The following is a 22,226-nucleotide window of genomic DNA, read 5'->3' as shown; positions in this document are numbered from 1 at the left end:
CCCTGGAACTCCCTCAAGGACCCCTGGGGGTCCCCGGACCCCACTTTGAGAACCAATGATTTAGTCGAATAAAACTAGATAAAAACTAAAACATTTCAGATGACTAAAATATGACTAAAACTAAATGGAATTTTATTGAAAAGACAGTGACTGAGCGCTCGGGTGGCGCAGTGGTAAAGTCACTGCCCACCGTCACGGAGGTTGTGGGTTCGAATATCGCCATGGTGCATCCGGCTTTGTCGAGCGTCTTCTACACAAACACAATTGGCCCGTGTTCGGGGGGAGGGAAGCCGGGCGGGGAGGAGGGTGATATTGGTCATTGCACGTACTCCTACGGGCTGGGGGCGGCACCTGTCAGCGGGGAGTGTTTGGCGGGAGGAGTAGGACGAAGGCTCTACGTCCTCCTGGTGGGGGCTCCTCACTGGCAGGTGAGTCAGTAGGATATGACATCAGTGACGACACAGAAATGTGTGTGGGGAGGAGTCAATTGGCATAACGACTAAATTGGGAAAAAGGTTTAAAAAATCACACCCAATGTGAAGTGAGCGGTGTTATTTAGCAACAACAGTGGTCATCACAGTGATGGAAGAAGATAGAAAATGTGCTCCTAAGGAGCACAGCTCTCCGCCAGTAATGTTCCTGATTAATCCTGTCTAACCTATTTATATTACATATTGTCACGTTTCACTTGACCAATGTTAGCTTGGCTGATGGAAGCTCACTTCAAAAAATATAAATTATTTTTTGAAGTGTGTCACCTATTTATAGGTTTTTATTTCATCATGCGTCTCGCTAGCCAATCAAAGCAAAGAGTCAGCCAATCACGGTACGTGTCACGTGAAGCTTGACCAATGTTAGCTTGGCGGACACACGGAAGGACAGAGACGAAAACATACTCTCCACCATACTGGCGGACACAAAAAGTAATTTTTTTGAAGTGCGTGGTGATATTTATAGGTTATTAATTTCATCATGCGTCTCGCTAGCCAATCACAGTACTGAGCAAAGGGTGTGAATAGAGTCAGCCAATCACAGTACAGCGAAAGACAAATGTTCACGACGGTCTTTTCACGACGGTCCCAAACCCACTTATTGGAGCGGCTACACCGCTCAAAAATAATAATAATAATAAAAAAAAGACTGTGACTAAAACAAAATGTGCTGTCAAAATCAACACTGGTGTGTTTGGGGTTCTCCCGGCACAGGGAGAAGAAGAAGGAGCAGGAGAGGGAGGAGCTGTGGAGGAAGCTGGAGGAACTGAGGCTGGGCAGCGCTGAGCTGATCCAGAACAACAGCCACGGGCTGCAGAACGCCCAGAACAACAACAACAATAACAACAACAACAACTCCACCACCACCACCACCAGTAGCAGCAATCACAGCCACGACCAGGAGGGCGGCGGCGGCGAGGTCACCGCCGCGGACCACGACAACCGCGAGGCCGCCGCGGACGCCGAGGCCACGACCGCCGCCGGCGCCACGCCTTCCGGCGAGAGCGAACCTCCGTGTGCCAAATGACACAGGACTTGAGTTTTCTATTCCCTTAAACAGTTTCACAACCGCAGTAAAAAAAAAAAAAAGAACTGTCCGTAAGCGGGCAACGTTTTAGAGCTACAATCCGTAAGGTTTTTCTGTTTGTTCTTTTTTTTTATTTTATTTTTTACCTCTCCCGACCAGAGAGAGGTACTGTAATTGTAAACAATGTTTCCGAAACTAGTGTCCAATCCGGTTTTCGCCGCCGTCTGCTTCAAATAACTTTATTGACGTTGTCGACCAGTCGGTATTGTCGGTATTGTCCTAAAAAACCCCGACACCAGGGTCTCTAGATGTCTCGATGGAAGAGTAGGGAGAACCACCTCCAAACCCACTTGCAGATGTGCTAGTTTATTATTGTGTTAACATACTCTACCATACCAGATCGTTTAAAAAATAAACCGTTTCATTCATTAAAATAAGTCACCGGATTGTAGCTTTAAGGGAGGTGGTTAAATACACAAGTTAAACCTCATCAGTATATATAAAAAAAAAAAAAGAATAAACCTATTTAGAGTGACTAAAATGCCAGCAGTTCTTTGGCAGAAAGCATATTTCAACTTTAAGTCTATATTTTTGGATGTTACAGTACAGCCTGGGCTGCAGTATATTGATCTTTTTTTTTTGTTTTTGTTTTTTTGTCTGATCAAAGTTTATCCTTTCACGTTTAGTTTCTTAACTGAGAATTGATTCATTTTGTGATATACGAGACGAGGGGGAGGGGGAGGGTTATAATGACTTGAAATTAATGTTTCTGATTGTCGCTGCACTTAGAGAAACCTATATTGCTATTTTAAAGATGTTCTATTTTGTATGTGTTTTTTTTTTTTTTCTTCTTCCCCTCACTGCTGCCAACCACACGGGTGCAAAGCAAACCTTTTTTTTGGGGGGGGAGAGGGGAGGGGAGGGGGGGGTTGCAAGCTTTTTTGGAGGACAGGGCGGGTGGCTGGGACCAGTCCGTTTTTTCGTTTTCGATAGACGCGCGTCTATTGATGGTGTATATAGGCAAGGGGGTGTGTGAGGTGTATAACCCATTAAGACCTGGAACGCATCTGTGTCACTTTAGATTTCTTTGGCTATTCAAAAATAGCAGATATACAAGCTCATAGCGCGGCACTGAGTGCCACGCTATGAGCTTGTAGATCTGCTATTTTTTGAAAAATCTTGAAAAAAAAATTGTTTTGATTTTTTTTTCCAAAAAACTGTTAGGATTTAGATTTTTTTTTTTTAAGAATGGCCTCAGGTCTTAATGGGATAAAAGGCTGATTTATAACTTTGTCGGGTGCCGAAACTCACTCGCTCGTGAGCTTATTAGATCGGCTGTTTTTTTCGGCGAGCGAACGCTGTCGCGCGACGGACGATGAAGCATAAATTAAGCATGGCAGCCCTCTCCCCTTGAATGGGACAATGGAAGCTCCTGAATCGATGGATGGTCCAAAGCCGGATTCAGTCATCGTCCCATTGGTCGGTATCGCGCGCCCCGAAAACAAGCCGAACCTACAAGCCCGTAGGTCGGCTGTTTTCGACGCGCGGCGCCGCCGCGTTAATAAGGCATAACTCTTTATCAGTGACTCTGGGCAACGCAGGTTAAACTCGTTGGAAGTCTACCTTTAGAGAATGTCAATGTCTTGACATATTTTTCAGCCTTTTTCGGGTGTTTCGGTTTATTTGATTTCTTTCTTTCTTTCTTTCTTTTTTTTTTATCTGGATGGACACAAAGCTTGACTCTAGTTTTAACACAAACCATGACCTTGCAGCCATAAGACTTATTTACAGTAAGGTATTGAAATGATCTTAGTTTAGAGAAATTAATGACGAAAATGGGCACAGATATATTATATAAATATATTATACATTGTATTTTTCCAGGCTGAATAGAATTAATAAAAGCAGACACAAAGAAATGAGCCATATATTTTTTTCCCCTCCTCCCCCCCCCACCACCCCCAAGAGTATTGTCATGGCAAACATTTTTTTAAACGATAATAGTGGTAATAGACGGTGCAGGTGTAACGGTTTAAATATGGCTGGATGTGGTGTGTTGGTTAATTGTTTCTGTGTGTGTGTGTGTGTGTGTGTGTGTGAGACTATAGCATCTTGAGAAGGCAAAACATCAGTCAATTTGAAGCATGAATGTTATTCCTGTGGGTGGACGATGCCTCACGTGTGATGTGATGTCGTCAAGCAAAGATATAACCATGGCCTTTTGTCTTTGCCTTTTTTTGCTGTTCACTCTGCGTTCTCACACCTCCTCCGCTCTTTGTCTGAGGACGTCACAGAGCTTCAGGACTTGGACTCGTCCATTATGTCCACGAGTCGTCGGCTGTCGGGGCAGAAACCTGGTATCGCCGTATTTCGACTTTTTTAGTCGGCTCTATTTAGTCTGCTCTATGCGCAGCAGCCATATTATCACTTCCTTCACAGGTGTTACCAGTGATACTAATGAAGGCTCTGTTCCATTTAGAGTAGCACAGTGGTTCTCAGGCGTTTTAATTTCCACGACCACCATAACTCTGAGAGTGTACAAATGGAACCAAATGGACCCGTAAGGGTCCATTTGGTTCCATTTGTACACTCTCAGAGTTACACACCCGTAAGAGGCCATTTGGAACCCCCTCAAGGAACTATGGTATCGCCGTATTTCGACTTTGTTATGTTGTTTTTTCGTAAACGAATGCCCTACTTCGTCATACTACGGTGGCACACAAAAGTAGCGCAAATAACCGCTCTGATAAGCTCACGATGTGACACGTTGTGAGCTTGTAGATCGGCTATTTTGGAAGACTTTTTTTCTTTTTTTTTTTTACTGAAATTGAAATTGATTGTGGTGAAGTCTCTCTGTGGTCTGTGGGTTTTTTTTTTTTTAATATAAATATTGAACCAATGAAAAGTATTAACAAGAGCTTAACCGAATAATAACTGCATTCCATGGGAACACAGGTTCTTCTTTTTTTTCTTACATTTCCTGAAAAGTAAAACGTTTTGGACATGCGAGGTTTCCACCCCCGACAGCGAGCGTAATATCGATCGGACCGGCCGTTAGAATAAACGACACAGGAAGTCTTAAATTGAGCTGTGTTTTCTCTTTTAACCACATGAACCCCCAGCGTCCTTACTCTGGCCATGTCATAACAGGTGCACAAATGGCTGATCTACAAGCTTGCGTCGCTAGATTGCAGACCGTACGCTATTCTCAGCATTTTGGTGTAGAGGGAGAAAAGGAGAGGGGCTCAACTATAGATAGATGTGCTATTTTTTTTCGCCATAGATATTTTTTTTGGGGGGGTGAGGGGGGGGGGGAAAGGAGGGGGTCTAGTACAGACCCCTGGGGGACCCCCGGCCGACAAAGTGTATAGGGTTTAACCCTTTAAGACCTGAAGCCGATTCTACAAATGTCTTCTAAATCCCAACAGTATTCTGAAAAGTATGTTTCTATATCAGTGTTGCTCAAACTTTTTCATGTCAAGGACCACCAAAATGACATGTATTTGGCCCCGGACCCCCATCTCAAAATATGTTGTTAAAAATGTTCGCTTTAAAAATATATATATTCAAAGATTTGCACACATTTTCACGATTTTTCAAAAATAGTGGGAAATAATGCTTTTTTTTTGCTCAAATCTAAAAATGACACAGATGCGTTCCGGCCGGGTCTTAATGTGTTTAAGTGGTTAACCACTTATAGCCTATATATTTTTCCGTATGATGTATAGCAAAAAATACAAGCTCTACAAGCTCACAACACGTCGTGATGCAGCACATTGTGAGCTTGTAGATCAGTCATTGTTGACATTTTTGATGGAATTATGTTTGAAAAGTTGACAAACTAACAAAAACAAACATTTTCACAGATAAGGACATGGCCAAAAATAGTAGTTGAAGGGCCAGGCTTCACGTGGTTAAACTGGACTGCCTACCCTGTACTTTTAGGTCCCCGCTGTTTGATAATGATGCCTTTCTGTCGGTACACACCATTCCAATCTCTGTGACATACAACTGTGTGGGGAACCTGTGTTTTGTAACGGCTAGACCTTTATGTAGGCTTTGAAACGCCATCAAATAAAGTCTACCTTACCTTTCTACTCCAAACGTAACATCCAATGTCTTTTTATATATGCGGCTGTGTGTGTGTGTGTGTGTGTGTGTGGACTTGTAGTGTGCTACGGGTGTCAACAGATGGCGCCGGATGAATGCGCTTCAACTTTTCCCTCCTGTCTGCTACAGCAAACCTTTTCATGTCAAGGGCAGTGGTGGAAAACATACTCAAATTCTTTACTTAAGTAAAAATACTCTGTTACAAGTAAAAGTCCAGAATTCAAAATGTATTGGCTTCAAAATGTACTTAAAGTAGCCTACCAAAAGTAAAAGTACTAAAATATTTGAAAATAGTAGATCTACAAGCTGACAACGTTGTGAGCTTGTAGATCGGCTATTTTCAAATAGCCTATGTATAAAATAAGTGGTTAATGTATGTTTCACAATATCATAATTTATATCTGAAAAGTATCTAGCAACTAAAATGTTCAAATAATTGTAGTGGAGTAAAAGTACAATATTTGCCTCTGAGTATAAGTAAAAGTATTGGAAATTGGAAATGCTCAAGTAAAGTACAAATACCTCAAAATTGTACTTAAGTACAGTACTTAAGTAAATGTGCTTAGTTCCTTTCCACCACTGGTCAAGGACCCCTCATATTGATATGTATCCCCATCTGAAAAGATGTCTGCGTCATGGACCCCCATATGAGAACATGTGTACATATTCTTTTCAAAACCTTTTCTATATTTTTCTAACCTATTTGAAAATAGCCGACCTATAAGTTGACAATGCGTCGCATCGCAACCCATTGTGGGCTTTTAGATCTGCTATTTTACAAATAAATCAAGTATAAAATAGGGTTAAAGGGGTTTTAACTGATTTTGATGGTATAGTATAAGTTAACTAATCTCGCTGGTTGCCTCACTGCACTGGAACCCTCTACAAGGAGGGGGTCCCCGGACCACACTTTGAGAACCACTGTGCTGCAGTACCTGCTACAGTGAGCTGGAAGTTCCTGGAGACCTGAGGGGATTCTTTAAAAAAAATCTAAATCCTAAGTTTTTTTGAAAAAAAAAAAAAAAAAAAAAAATTCACGATTTTTGAATAGCCTAAGAAATCTTAAGTGACACAGATGCGTTCCAGGTCTTAACCCATTAAGACCTGAAGCTGATTCTACAAATGTCTTCTAAATCCCAACAGTTTTCTGAAAAAAACGTATGTTTCTATATCACTGGTGCTCAAAACCTTTTCATGTCAAGGACCCCCCAACATTATATGTATTTGGCCGCGGACCCCCATCTCAAAATATGTTGTTCCAGGGACCCCCCCAGAAGCAAAGATTTGAGTTAAAAATGTTCGCTAAAAAAACAATATATATTCAAGGATTTGCACATATTTTCAAAACATTTCAAAAATAGCAGATCTACAAGCTCGTAGCTTGTAGATGAGCTTGTATATCTGCTATTTTTGTATAGCCAAAGTGTAAAATAATGCTTTTTTTTTAAGCTCAAATCAAAAAGTGACACAGATGCGTTCCAGGTCTCAATGGGTAAAGGAAAGGATCATTCATTTCTGTTTGATGTTTCTTTTTAACTAGAAACACCAGGCAAGAGACTTCATCCCAAAATGTAAAGTCAAGATATCAAACATACATATCTACACCTCTGGGTGTAGATGTATGTGTAAATATAACATATCTAGACCTCTGGGTGTAGATATATATGTGTAAATATAACACATATCTTCACCTCTAGGTGTAGATATATAGGTGTAAATATATTTTATGCAATTTAAGGGTTGAATGGATGACTGGATACATGGTTACTGCAGATTTTGGTCAAAATGAATAGTCTTTTAGGTGACTCCGTCCTTTGAATAAAACGCATTGAAGCTGTCCGGTCCTGACCAGTTCAGCTTGAAGAGGCCGAGGCGCATTCTATTCTATAGTAGAATAGACTGTTCTGTTCTGTTTTCAGGGAGGCAGGTTTTTGGACCTGATTAATGACATGCATACAGTGCATATTAAACGCAGCACCGGAGCGCCACCCTGTGGCACAAACGCACGACACCCAGTGGTAGAAAGTGCTCATGTTTTTTTTACTTAAGTAAAAGTATCAATACTGCAATATAAAAATATTCTGTCACAAGTAAAAGTCCGCAATTCGAAATGTACTTTAGTAAAAGTACAGAAGTATTGGCATCAAAAAGTACCAAAAGTAAAAGTACTCATTGTGCAGAATGTCCCATTTCAGGTTTTGAAATGTATACAAATATTTTGAAACTAGCAGATCTACAAGCTCATAATGCGTCACGATGCAATGCATTGTGAGCTTGTAGATCAGCTATTTTCAAATGGCCTAAATGTATATATAGGGGCTGAAGTGGTTAATGTATGTTTTGTAATAATAATCAAATTCTACAAAGTAACTAGTAACTGAAGTACAATATATTACCCTGAGATGTAGTGGAGTAGAAGTAAAAGTAGGCTACTGTAAATGGGAAATACTCAAGTAAAGTACAAATACCTCAAAATTGTACTTAAGTCCACCACTGACCACACCCACAATAGCTATGGACTTTGATGAAAGTGGCATGCTTGTCTGTCTGTCTGTCTGTCTGTCTGTCTGCCTGCCTGTCTGTCTGTCTGTCTGTCTTGTCATACCATGGGCATATGGAGGGAGTTCATATTGTTGACCTGTGCTTGAAATGCTCATTGTGAGTTGATTGGTTTTAATAATTCAAGAGACAATCACGGGCTTGAATGAAGATCTGTTGTATTTGCCAAGCGACACCATCGTACGGCGGACTATAAATGACACGTGTAAGTTAATTGAAGAGGAGAGAGGACTCGATTCGCTGCTGCTGGTGCTGTAGTAGACGGTAACCAGAAGACTCGCCCCAAAACACGCTCACCCCCTATGGCTCACTCACCCCCTTTTTCTTTTTTTCCGCGGTACGCTCGCCTCCAGTGGTTCTTGTACTCTTATATTTGTTTTACTGAGGATAAACGTTAGAAATATATTTAGGTATAGTTTTACTGAGGTTAAGTTTAGGAATAACGTTAGGTTTGTTTAGGTATAGTTTTACTGAGGTTAATGTTAATAGGAAGGAATACCAAGCGGCGACCGTTCCGAGGTCGCCGGATTTTATCCCGGGGCGACTGTGTTTTGGGGCGAGCGTTTTGTTATTCCTTGTAGAAGATTAGAAGGATGAAGGAGTCAGAGAAGGCTATAGGACCACTGGTCCAGTCAGTGCATCTTGACACATTGTTGACATTGTTCTCCATGTGATGTGAATGTGATGCTGTGACAAACATGCCTCTGAACCGGTCCGCTGATCCACACGACCTGGACTCTGATCTTCATCTTCATCTCAACAGAACCATCTCTGTGTCTGTCTACGCGTCCAAACTCGCACCCGGTGCCGATATCTGTGTAGGACTGGCTATCCTTGTGGTTGGTGAGTTCAACAACTTATGTTATTATTTTGTGAATAGTAATGATGTTGCTTGTCGCCTATATAGTGGTTTTCAATGCCAAGGATCCCTAAATTGATATAGCCTACTACATTTGGCCGCGGAGGCGCGGACCCCCCATCTTAAAATGTTTGGTGCCAGGGACCCCCAGAAGCAAAGATTTTAGTTTAAAAAAAATGTTCTATTTAAAAAATAATTATATTCAAAGATATGCACACATTTTCAAAAAATAGCGTATCTACATAAGCTTATGAACTTGCAGATTTTGTATAAGATCTAGCCAACGCTAAGTGGTTAAAAGGATTCTGAGGCTATGTTAACTGATTTTTCGGGGGGGGCCCTGGTCCCCCCCCCCCTATAATGATGAATACGTTTAACCTATATAAAAGCCAGATCCGTTTTATGTTGTATGAATCATGACCAAAATAATGAACTAAACTTAAAAACTAAAGGCAACCTTACACTCAAATCTGTGTGTGCGTGCATGTTTCTGTATACGCATTACGCACGCAATGTGTCTTTGCTTGATTGATTGAATACGTTATTAACAGTTTGCAAAAAAAAAAGCACAGAAAGTAATAGGGCTGCCAAAAGGATTAAACCCAAGAAAGCACTATGGCTTGTTTCAATTGGGGTCTATGCATGTGTATTATTCAATTAATCGAAACATTTAATGACAGACAGATATACAATACTATGCAAAAACATCATATAAATGAGTAGCCTATCCTAATCAATAAGAAAAATATGTAGGCTGCAGTAAACAGTGGGTGGGGGGGGGGGGGGTACTGCGGTTAAAAATTGCCTACAAATGTATTTGATGATATTGTAACAAAATGGTTCTATAAAAACGAAAGAAAGAAAAAAGGAGCGAGACTCTAATGTGAAGCTGGAATGTCACGTTGTTTAATGTGAAGCGTGTACGCTGCAGTTAAAAAAACAGCCACTAGATGGCAGAGGGCTACTTAAAATGTTTAGTTTCCTCACCTGCAAACAAAACCACCCGGATTAAAGGTAGGGTGAGTGATTTTCTTTGGTTAAAATACGCTTTAAATAGCTCTATATTCTGATAGTAGTAGTAGGCCTTCTCTTGCTAGAGTAGACAGTGTTTGCTCAGTAACAAGGGTCTCTCTGTCTCTCCAGCTTTTTAATAAACACATTAAACATAAAATACATTTTCGGTTGGGTTATCAATTGCATCCAATCAGAGAGAGAGGACCCATTTATCAGCTTCAATTTTATAGTGTTCCAGTTCAGTTCCAATGTTGTGTGCTCACTACTTTGGTTTCATCACTTGCACAGCAGCCATATTGTGAAGACATTGACAGGTGTTATCAATGATACTAATTAAGGCTCTGTTCCATTCTGGTCAAACAGAGTCAGGGTGCTGATATTGTGCATGTTGGCTCACTGGAGACACTCTGCTACACCAGTGGGTCTACAATTTGGGGTGTGTAACTCTGAGAGTGTACAAATAGAACCAAATGGACCCGTAAGGAAGCATTGAATTCATGGAGATTCTTTTGTTTTTGTCGCATTCCTAAGGCAATAGTTTGATGACCGGCGGTGTCTCCGGTAGGAGACTCATACCGGATACATTAGCATCTTTCTGCCGGTAATCAAATTATTGGCTTAGGAATGCGACAAAAACAAAAAAATCTCCACGAATTCAACGCTTCATGGGGTGTGTAATTGATAGAAAATAAGTCACGTTTTGGGTGAACTACTCCTTTAAATAAGAACCTCAATAAGAGGATTGTGACCTAGGCACCATGATTCGTTAAAGACCCAGCACAGTGGTGCCTCACTGCTTCCTGGTTGGTTCCCCACTGGTTCTTGATTGGTTCCCCACTGGTTCCTGATTGATTCCCCACTGGTTCCTGATTGGTTCCTACTGGATCCTGATTGGTTCCCCACTGGTTCCTGATTGGTTCCTGATTGGTTTCTACTGATTCCTGGTTGGTTCCTACTGGAGCTTGACTGGTTCCTCACTATTTCCTCACCAGATCCTCACTAGTTCCTCTCTATATCCTCACTAGGCCCTCACTAGTTCCTCATTATTTCCTCACTAGATCCTCACTAGTTCCTCTCTAGATCCTCACTAGGCCCTCGCTAGTTCGTCATTATTTCCTCACTAGATCCTTACTAGTTCCTCACTATTTTCTCAGTAGTTCCTCTCTGGTTCCTCGGTAGTTCCTCACTGGTTCCTCAGGTGCTATGTGGCCCACGAAGACACAACAGTCACAATAAAGCCAGTCAGTCGTACAGTATGTGACCATTTTCCTGTGACATATCTTGTTCCACTGTACGTAGCTAGGTAGCCACTATACTGCTGAACAACAAATCATGAGTGCCGCTGTTGATCGATCGCTTTCCTGTCCTCAGTTCTCCTCTCCCTCACGGGCAACGGCCTGGTGTTGCTGATCTCATACCGGAGGAGGAAGAAGATGGTGGGCTCCGAGCTGCTGTGCGTCAACCTGGCCGTGGTGGACTTCCTCAGCTGTGTCCTCTTCTACCCGCTGTCCATCATGTCGTCCTTCAACCACGCTTGGCTGGGACACAACCCCACCTGCATCTACTACGGCCTGGGCTGCTTCATCTTCGGCCTGTGTGGCATGTTCACCGTCGCCGCCATCAGTGTCATCCGGTACCTGAAGACCTGCTACAGCCTGCTCTATGGTGAGGGGAGGGGGGGGGGGTCTACCGGAACATGTGTATAGTGAAGGGGGCTCCACCAGCACAGTTCTAAGGTGATGGGGAGGGACATTCACTGAAATCGGTCTATGGCAGATAGGGGTGTTGGAAAAAAATAGATTCATGTAAAAATCACAATTCTTATCATCAACGATTCAAAATCGATGAATTCCAAAAAATACATATAGAAGAAAAAGAAGAAAATAAATGAAAGCTTTCCTACCTATTTGTCAATAATGGCAACCAATTAAACAGTAAATATGATCATGTCTTATTCATGTCATATTCAAGGGCTTTAGGGGGAAAATGAAACTAATTCCAGTCACTTCCAGTTCAGCACAGCACAGTGTGTGTCACTGTCCAGCTGACGCTCATTAATGTTACTTGCATCAAGGCAATTACGTTGTGTTTCTGCATCAAATAGAACTACACCTAATCTAAGATATCATTAAAGCCAAGAATCTTAGCCTCTTTTTTTGTTTGAGCTATTGGAAATAACAGAGCTACAGCTTGGAATTATTTTTAAATGAGAATTGATTTTTGAATGAGAATTAATTTTTGAATGAGAATTAATTTTTAAATCGAATCGTGACCCCAAGAATCAATCGAACTGTGAGAAAGCAGAAGATTCACAGCCCTAATGGTAGAGGTCTTCAAAGGTCCAAAATGACAATAAGTGATCCTCTACTATGAATTGTAACTGCATGTTAATTGGATGATTAAAACAACAGTTGTTGTAAAAAAAAGAATTATAATAATAGCTACAGTAGCCTACGTTGTTTATATTAGTTCATTTTGTAGTCCTGTGGTAGTAAATTGATCTATCGCGTAGCATGCGTATTACTCTTCAAATGGAAAGAGAACATTTTGTCACGAATCGCAATGCCTCACAATGAGCATCTTATTTCAATGTAAATGTGCAGCCCCTCCACTTACTGCACATGAATGGACAATCTGCGCTAAAACCAGAGAATTCATTTCAGAACAAAAATAGAGGGCGGCAAGGAAAAAGTGACCACTTAAGCTATCACTCCCATCAGTGGTCCAAAAAAACGAGACAGCTTGTTCTTTCTCGTACTGAGTGGATTTATTGTGTAGCTCTCACAGACACAAACCATCCAACTGCTAGAGCATAAATAAACAGACAAAAATAATGGAACATAAAACGTAATAGAACATAAAGCATAAACATTGTACGACAAAAGAAAATATAAACACCTCGCTGGCTGCACAACGAGAACGAGTCCGCCCAGGAACAGACAGCAACATACAACTGCAATAAATCAATACATCGATCAACGTATAAAGAAGACATGCTAGTCTCTAGGTCGTCCTCAGGCGAGCCCTCCATCGTTGCTTCCAGTCATCCCGGTTCTCCATACAGTACATCTGGCCAGTTCGTTGGTACTTTGCGCTCCTGCATCATTCTTGAGTACATCCACGTACGTTAGTGTGGGACGTCCTCGGGACCGATGCCCGTGTGTTGGTTCCACAGCACCAATTTGCTGGCTGGCAGTTCTTGATGTCTTTGGCAGTCTCATTCTCCTGGCTGCCATTTTCTCGCTCACCCTTTGCCATTCCCTCATACAGGATCTTGTTGGTAACATGTGTACTCTTGCTGATGTTAAGTACTGCACGCAACATTCTGGTGTAGGCAGCATCCGTCTAGGGAGGGACTTCTGCAGGGTTGGCTTCAGAGTCCAGCATTCACTGCCATAGAGGAGAGCAGACTCTACCGTTACATAGAAGAAGGGGAGTTTGATTTGACGCGGGAGGTTGTAGTTCCATACGCTCGTCATGCCGTTCAGGGCCCTCCATGCAAGTGCCATGCAAGTTTTACCAAAAACCTTTACCGATTTTTTCCGATATTAAATTTTTATGCTAATAATCGGCCTTTAATATCGGACATCCCTAGTGATAACCTCATTTTTCTTGGCATTTAGCCACAAGCCAGTAGTAACGTAAATATTCACATTTAGAATTAGAATAGCAAACTAAAGCACCGTGTCCTCCTTCCCGCGCCATGCTCAAACAAACGCTCCGTCAGTGAGCGGAAGTATAACACACTTGCTGTGTCCCACTGACACCTCGCCATATATGGCGTTCCTGCATGAACAGGTTCAGGGCAAATTATATTTAACCCGCATCTGTGTCATTTTTTTATATGAGCTAAAAATCATTATTTTACGCTTTGGCTATTCAAAAATATCAGATATACAAGCTCATAGTGCGGCACCGAGTGCCGCGTTACGAGCTTGTATATCTGATATTTTTGAAAAATCGTGAAAATGTGTGCAAATCTTTGAATATATATTGTTTTAAAGCAAACATTTTTAACTCAAATCTTTGCTTCTGGGGGTCCCTGGAACAAAATAATTTGTGATGGGGGTCCGAGGCCAAATACATATAATCTTGGGGTCCTTGACATGAAAAAGTTTGAGCACCACTGATATAGAAACATACGTTTTTCAGAATACCGTTGGGATTTAGAAGACATTTGTAGAATCGCCATCGGCTTCAGGTCTTAATGGGTTAGGGCAAATTAAGAACAGAAATATAACCAAAATTAGTATGGCAGCCACATAAGCCCTATTTCAGAAAAATCACCTCGACCACTACGTGTCAAGATGCGACAAATTTGAGGTTTAATGTAAATGCTAGTGGGGTGGCCGATGTCATCCCCTGTGATTACCCCTTGTTACGGCCCTGGTTCAAACGCAGATGGAAAAGGGGGAAAGGAGGAAATGTCATCTTCACATAACGTGCTTGTACTGCTGATTAAAGTGAGAGGCTTCTAAAGCGGAGAATATCAGGGAGGTTCAGCTATAGGCGCTCATTATTTCTATCTCCTAAATCCACTTCAATCAGTCAGGAGTGTACAGTACAGTAAGAACACATATGCACACATATGGAGGAGGGAGGTGAAACGTTGTCTATGCCTTCAGAGTCAGACCAGTGGTTCTCAACATGGGGCCCAGGGACCACCTGGGGTCCAAATGGACCCTTACAGGCCTGTAATTCTGAGAGTGTACAATGTGTACTGTACGCTCTCTCAGAGTTAAATAAACGCAGAGGTTTTTACAGTGTTGTTTGGGGACCCTGAGATAAAACATGGTTAACGGGTGGTCCGTGGCCTAATGCATGTCAAACTGGGGGCCATTAGAATTATAAAGGTTGAGAATCATTGCTTTTTAGATCATCAAGAACTTATTTGTCCTCCTATCCACAAAGCCCTCTAAATGACACCCTAACCCCTTTAACACTGCTTTTTAAACTGAACTGTGCATGTGAACATGTTGTGGATGATTCTATGTTGATTTATTTTTAGATTTTTGTTTTGCACATTTAAAAGCAACACATTTGTAACAACGGCATAATATTGGGTTGGGATGTGCAGGTGCACTTAACAAAAAATACAAAGTAAAAAAAAAACTTAAATTATTGTCTCCGCCAGGCCGAAGGCATGGCGAGAGAGTATGTTTTACCCTCCGTCCGTCCGTCCGTGTGTGTGTCCGTCCTGTCTGTGTGTTACCAGCTAATCTCCGGCACCGTTGGCCCGTTCGCTCCGAAACTTTGCACACACACTCCCTGGATGCCAATTCAGAACCTCTGCCCCAATTTTTTCACATGGGCCTGTTATAGCGCCACCAGGAGGCCGATTTGTGCAAAACAATGTTTTTTACATTACTCCTACAGATTTTATCCAAACGTCATGCAAATCGGTACACAGTATCTCTATAGTCATGTGATCAACATGGATCTGTCCGATTTCCCATATTCCATCCTCATTGCCTATGGTTGGCTTCCAAAGTTTGCAGGATTGGTCCGTTTTGAACAAAAAGCCTCAAACTATGCACGCAGCTTGCGATTTCCGTGGCATTTCACACGCACATTCCCACTAGGCCAAGGAAGAAATGCCACCCTTTTCACATTGGCCTGTTATAGCGCCACCAGCAGGTCTAATTTAGCAAAACACATTTTTGGAACAAAATGCCTCAAATCATGAATGCAGTGTCTGATTGCCGTGAAAGACCTAAGAATAAATGGCACCCTTTTCACATTGGCCTATTATAGCGCCACCAGGAGGCCAGAATAACGTACCTGACCTGGCGGAGACCTGTGCTCCGAGGAGCACTTTTTCTAGTTTGGCAATGTATTGCCTTTGGTATGTATTCACTATGACAGTGGTTCTCAAACTTTTTCATTTCAAGGACCCCCAAATTGACACTTATTAGCCCGCGGACCCCCATTTCAAAAGATATGCCAGGGACCCCCATAAGAGAAGATTTTTTACGGCTCTAGCAGTGATTCTCAACCATTTTAATTTCAAGGACCCCCAGTTTGACATGCATTAGGCTACAGACCCCCATTTAATGGCATTTCTATCACTTGGACCGCAATTTATATTGTAAAATCTATGTCAATTTAACTCTGAGAGTGTACAAATGGAACCAAATGGACCCGTTATCCATTTGTACACTCTCAGAGTTACAGACCCATAAGGGTCCATTTGGTGCCTAATCTATTATTTAGCTGGGGACCCCCTGGAACTCCCTCAAGGACCCCTGGGGGTCCCCGGACCCCACATTGAGAACCAATGCACTATGGCATGATTGATTGAATATTTTATTAGGCAAAAAAAATGTAAAACAACACATTTACATTTAAAATACTTTGTCTAACAGGTCCGTTCATAAAAGTCCTTGCGGACTTGTTTCCAATGAGGGCCTTGGTATTCAATTCATAGATGCATAGATGCAATGCATGCTTACTGTAGTGTGTGTGTGTGTGTGTGTGTGTGTGTGTGTGCGTGTGCGTGTGCGTGTGCGTGTGCGTGTGCGTGTGCGTGTGCGTGTGTGTGTGTGTGTGTGTGCGTGTGCGTGTGCGCGCACGCGTGTGTGTACTGTATGCACTGTGACTATAATGTCACTGTGCAATACAGTACAATTATGTAAATACAGTGCAATAATGTAAATATTCTTTTTTAACAGCAGTCACTTAATTCATTGTGTTATTGTTAGAGAGGCCTCATGGCAGGAGTACTATGCGACTGAGACACACACGAGAGAGAAAGCCTGTAGGCGTGTTTATTGAAGGGGAAGACAAAGGCGATAAGTGCAGGAGCGTGCTGAAGTGTGCTCCCAGGGTGGTGCCGGGGGGTGTTTGTTGCTCTGTGGCAGGGTTAGGTAATCGTTGTAGCTGAGGTAGCAGGCAGACAGTGATGGACAAAGAAGTACTCAAACCCAGTAGTACTAATGGGAGGAAATGGGAAAACAGTAAACATAACGTTGCTGTCGGGCAGAAACCACTTATCTCCGTATTTTTTTAACTTTTTGTGTTTTTTCATAAATGAATGCCCCGTAATCATACTACAGCGTCACACGAAAGCGTCAAACGAAACGCGACGCGAAGCGCGACGTGTTTTGAGCTTGTAGATCGGCTACTTTTGATGCTTTTGAATTTGAATCCCGCTTAAAAAAGCATTATTTTACACTTTGGCTATTCAAAAATAGCAGATATACAAGCTCGTAGCGCGGCACTGTAGATCTGCTATTTTTGAAAAATAATGAAAATGTGTGCAAATCTTTGAAAATATATTATTTTAAAGCGAACATTTTTAACTCAAATCTTCGCTTCTGGGGTCCCTGGAACTAAATATTTTGAGGTGGGGGTCCGCGGCACAATACATATCATTTTGGTGTCCTTGATATGAAAAAGTTTGAGCACAACTGATATAGAAACATACGTTTTTCAAAATACCGTTGGGATTTAGGAGATGTCTGGAATCGGCTTCAGGTCTCAATGGGTTAAGTAACGGTTTTGGACATGTGAGGTTTTCCACCCGACAGAGACGATAATTATGGTGTCTCTCATGTTCTGCCTCTCTGAAGGGCCAGAGAGGCCTTGTTATGCAGGGCCTGAATGAACCAGGTGAACCCTCTTCTGCCAGCAGCGCATGGCTTTTGCCCAGAGCAAGGTGACTCCTACAGGGCCCTCTGCCACAGTGTCCAAGATCAGTGGCGTGCACAGACATTTTGAGGGGCAGGTGCTCAAGTAAATCATACTTTTTTTTGTTTCCTTGGTCTGCTCTTTTTTCCCTCTACACCTATACCTCTTTGCCAAAAATAGCCGATCTACAAGCCCACAACGCCTCGCAGTTGTGGGTTTGTAGATCTGCTATTTTTGGCTAAAGTTCTCCTCAGAAAAGGGATGCTAGGTTTCGAGTGGTTATGGTAAAAAGAAAAATCATATCACATAAAGATTTGGCGGACCCCCTGTAGTAACTCTGAGGACCCCCTAAGGGTCCCGGACCCCCTGTTGAAGACCCCTGCTGTAAACTGAAAAAAATAAAACTTTTTTTTCAAAAGGGCACTTCTGGTCAAGAGGGCAAAGGGCAGGTGCTCTAGCACCACCTAGAGTCTATCTGTGCACGTCCCTGTCCAAGATACATTTGTCTTGTCTTGTCTAAAGAAATTGTATTGTACAAAAAGGGCTTAAAGGCGTGGCAAAATGAAAAATATTTTTTTTTCACACTTTTAGAGCACTTGTATTAGGTATGAACATAACTAATAATAGATGCCGAAATCTTCTTAATTTTTGTGTATTCTCAAAAGTCCCTAAAAAGCTAATCTTAATTACTTCCTGTCAAACAAAAAACATACTCCATGATGTCATTGATAGACTCTTATGAATATAAATGAATCTTGATTTCATTCACCTGATTCCTATAGCTCACGTTCCTCCAAACACACCTGATTTTTTCATTTTGATTTATTTTTAAAAGTATTGAAAATGGGAAATACCCCAGTAAAGTAAAAAAAAATCCTCAAAAGTGTACTCAAGTACAGTACTTGAGTAAAAGTACTTAGTTACTTTACACCAGGGGTCTTCAACCTTTTCAGGCTAAGGACCCCCTAGCTAAGAGAGAGATGAAGCAGGGACCCCCTACTCTATATTGTATAAAATTGTGTTTCAGATTTTTTTTTTTTTTATACTATAGTCTGCTCTTTTTTCCCTCTACACCTATAGCCTCTTTGCCAAAAATAGCCGATCTACAAGCTCACAGCCGTTGTGAGCTTGTAGATCTGCTATTTTCGGCTAATGTTCCCCTCAGAAAAGGAATTCTAGGGTTCAAGTGGTTAATGTAAAACAAAAAAAAATCCTATCACACAAAGAATTGGCGGACCCCCTATAGTAGCTCTGAGGACTCCCTAGGGGTCCCGGACCCCCTGTTGAAGACCCCTGCTTTACACCACTGCATCCATCAATCCATGTTCTTCGATCCTCCTTTTTCTGCTGTGCAGCCGTGTGGCTGGAGGGCGCCAACATCCGGATGGTGTGCGTCACCACCTGGACGGTGGCCGCCGTGTGGTCCTTCCTGCCGCTGCTGGGCTGGGGCGCGTACGTTCCCGAGCCCTACGGCCTGTCCTGCACCGTGGCCTGGCGGGCCTACCACACCTCGGTCAAGGACGCTGTCTACGTCATCTGCTCGTTCGCCTGCTTCACGCTGGTGCCCGTGCTCCTTATCGCCGTCTCCCAGTGCCAGATCCTGTGCAAGATCTCCCACTTCTCCTACTCGCTGTCCGCCCGCGGCATCCGCAACAACCTGCGGCACGCAGAGAAACGCCTCTCCATGGTGAGCTGGGGCGGGGTGGAAGTGCCATCTCTTTGGTGTGACGTGTTGTTAGGCCTAAGGCAGTGGTTCTCAAATGTTATAACATCACGGACCCCCCAGTTTGGCATGCACTAGAGCTAGCTGTAGTATACAACCCTCGTAGACGTATTTATGATTCTGACGTTTTCAATCTACGAGAGTTGTAGGGTTCACGCCCCATGGAGACCTGGACTTTCTGCACTATGCCCCGCAAAGTACTCCAAACGTGTACAAATTGAAAATAAAGGTGCTTACCCCAAAGCCCCAAATGTTAACTACTTCTACGGGGTAGTAGTTTAATGTAATAATCCATATCTTTCAATAAAGAAGTGTTTTAATGCCGTCTGTGGCCGATTCTGTCGGAAGTTCCCAATGGGCGGTAGTGACGGGTAGTGAGGGGGCGCATCCGGTGAAACCTGGAATTACACTAAATGTAAACAGGAAGTAAACGAGGGTGAAAAAATGGCGTTCGGCCACAGACGGCATTAAAGCACTTCTTTATTGAAAGATATGCATTATTACATTAAACGACTACCCCGTAGAAGTAGTTAACATTTGGGGCTTTGGGGTAAGCACCTTTATTTTCAATTTGTACACGTTTGGAGTACTTTGCGGGGCATAGTGCAGAAAGTCCAGGTCTCCATGGGGCGTGAACCCTACAACTCTCGTAGATTGAAAACGTCAGAATCATAAATACGTCTACGAGGGTTGTATACTACAGCTACACTAGAGCATTGTTCCCCAAATGCTAAAATGAAAAAATCACTTATATTAACCAAAGTAAATCACTTACCCTACCTTTAAATATAGTAGGCTATATCATATACTAGTCAAATATTCAATGGTCATGATTCACCAGGAGCCTGGATAGCTTGGTTTCAGGCTTACAATAATTTATATAAATATTTTCTGAAATCTCTGTAAGTGAGGTCCTGCTGTTCTTGGACTGTGAAATAGAGGTATTCACAGTTCCAAAATGACAGACTTAAACCCTAATTGGACCCATGAAATTTGTTCTGAGATCCAATTTCTTCTGAGATATTACAGAACGGACATGACAAGCCTAATGAGTACAATTTCAATTAAAAATGCAGTTCTAGCAGTAGATGCCAATTATAGGCTACTCCATAAAGGGATCAAGCAGTTACTGCATAGCAGCCTACTGTATGCATGATGACATTAAATAGCATGTTTTCACCTTGATGACTAATTTATGATTGCGCACCTTTGATCTGTTCTCTCACAACTCAGCAGGCAGCCTATGCACAGCTCAACTCTTATTTTGCGGCGCTGGTATAATCTGTTCTTAGGTCAGCCTAATCATCACGCAAGTTGCACAGCACTCCCTGCCTAATGAGCATCACTGGATGGGAAATGGAAATACTCAAGTACTTAAGTTCAGTACTTGAGTAAACATACTTAGGTACATTCCACCACTGGTTGTACTCTGCAACAGAAGTGTAAAAAAAAAATAACCCCACGTTCGCGTCGTTTCTCTCATCCTCCAGATGTTCTTCTGCATCAGCCTGGGCTTCGTGGTGGCGTGGGCGCCCTACGCCGTGGTCTCCTTCCTGTTCATCTTCCAGGAGGACAACTGGAACATGAGCCCCGGGGTCTTCGTCCTCCCGGCCCTCTTCGCCAAGAGCTCGCACGTCTACAACCCGCTCATCTACTTCTACTTCAACAAGACCTTCCAGCAGGAGCTGCGCTGTCTGCTCCGCTCGCTGTGTCCCGGCGCGCTGGGCAACCGGGTGGGGGTCCGCTCCGCCGGCGCGCTCCACCACCACCACCAGGCCCCCCACCCCATCCAGATAGAGCTCCAGGAGCGACCCCCCGGCCCGCCGGTCAGCTTGTCGCAGCACAACAAGAGCCGCAGCAGCAGCCGGAACAAGCGCCTGGGAAGCAGCTACATCCACGGCGACGTCGTGTACCAGTGCTGGGGCGACAAGCTGAAGATCACACCGTCTATGAGCCACAACAAGGCTGTCAGAGAGTTCCTGCCCATCTCCACGTCGTGACACGTGACAAAAAAGGAGTGATCTATAACCTTCTTGTCACGTCTGCTGAATTAACTTTTTTCCGGTAGAGAACGAAAGTTTGGAGCTATCCCTTTACTGAGGAGGTCAACACAGTCACTGCACTGCCCCAGTGCATCATGGGTCCCCCCCACTGGGTTTCTGCAGACTGCTGAACTGGATATACAGCCGGTGCAGAGCTGGACCATACATAGCGCAGTGCTTCTCAAAGTGTGGGTTGTGGCCCGCCAGGGAGTCCAATTGGAAAGCAGAGGAAAATGAAATTCTTATTGAAAAAAACATAAAAAATATACATGATTATAATAAATACAACATATATTTCAATTCAAATTCAATCCATACAATTGTTATGCCAGTTAAACCACTCCTTTTTTTGCAGCGGCAAACAGAAAAGGCTTCGGCTTTGATTTAATCTGCCGTGTTATGAGCAGAAATCCTGTCCAGATGACGTGAAAGGTCTGGATGGTTCATAATGGCATGTTCATGCTGATACGTGAAGCTGTAAAAACTATTTCCCCTCCCCAAGGACCAGAAAATGCTCCCCTTATCTATCGTTTGTATTGTATGTGTTTGAGCTTTTATTGTGCTTGTTTATTGTTTCCATGTGAATGCTCTCTTGCTTATCTCCCGAAGCAGAAAGCACCTGATTGATTGATTGAATATTTCATTGGCAGTTTAAAAGTACAGCAGTAAGGTAGGCAAGCGGGCAAGGAAAGGCAGCTTTATTTGTACAGCACATTTCAACAACAAGGCATTTCAATGTGCTTTACACAGAACACCAAGCAAAGGAAACACA

At 42.7% G+C, this 22,226-nt stretch overlaps 2 protein-coding genes across 3 annotated transcripts in view; both read left to right on the top strand.

Annotated features, from left to right (window-relative positions):
- The window catches only part of ppp2r5a (protein phosphatase 2, regulatory subunit B', alpha isoform), a 98,148-nt gene extending 95,721 nt beyond the window's left edge, over positions 1-2,427 (top strand). For both annotated transcript variants that reach the window (XM_084083103.1, XM_084083104.1), the window contains exon 13: positions 1,206-2,427. In XM_084083103.1, the coding sequence (XP_083939229.1) occupies positions 1,206-1,518 (313 nt within the window). In that variant the 3' untranslated portion in view covers positions 1,519-2,427. The remainder of the gene's footprint in view (positions 1-1,205) is intronic.
- Positions 2,428-8,885: 6,458 nt separating this feature from the next.
- On the top strand, positions 8,886-21,412 carry opn8c (opsin 8, group member c; the record flags this gene model as incomplete). Its single annotated transcript, XM_084082201.1, has 4 exons — positions 8,886-9,030; positions 11,432-11,725; positions 19,045-19,376; positions 20,903-21,412. 4 exons carry the CDS (start codon positions 8,886-8,888, stop codon positions 21,410-21,412), a joined length of 1,281 nt encoding a protein of 426 aa, XP_083938327.1.
- Between the last annotated feature and the right edge of the window lie 814 nt (positions 21,413-22,226).

This window comes from Gymnoscopelus microlampas, assembly GCF_963454915.1.
Source record: "Gymnoscopelus microlampas genome assembly, chromosome: 16".
NCBI lineage: Eukaryota > Metazoa > Chordata > Actinopteri > Myctophiformes > Myctophidae > Gymnoscopelus > Gymnoscopelus microlampas.
Note: the sequence above shows the minus strand (reverse complement) of the source record. Positions and strands in the feature narration are given on the sequence as shown.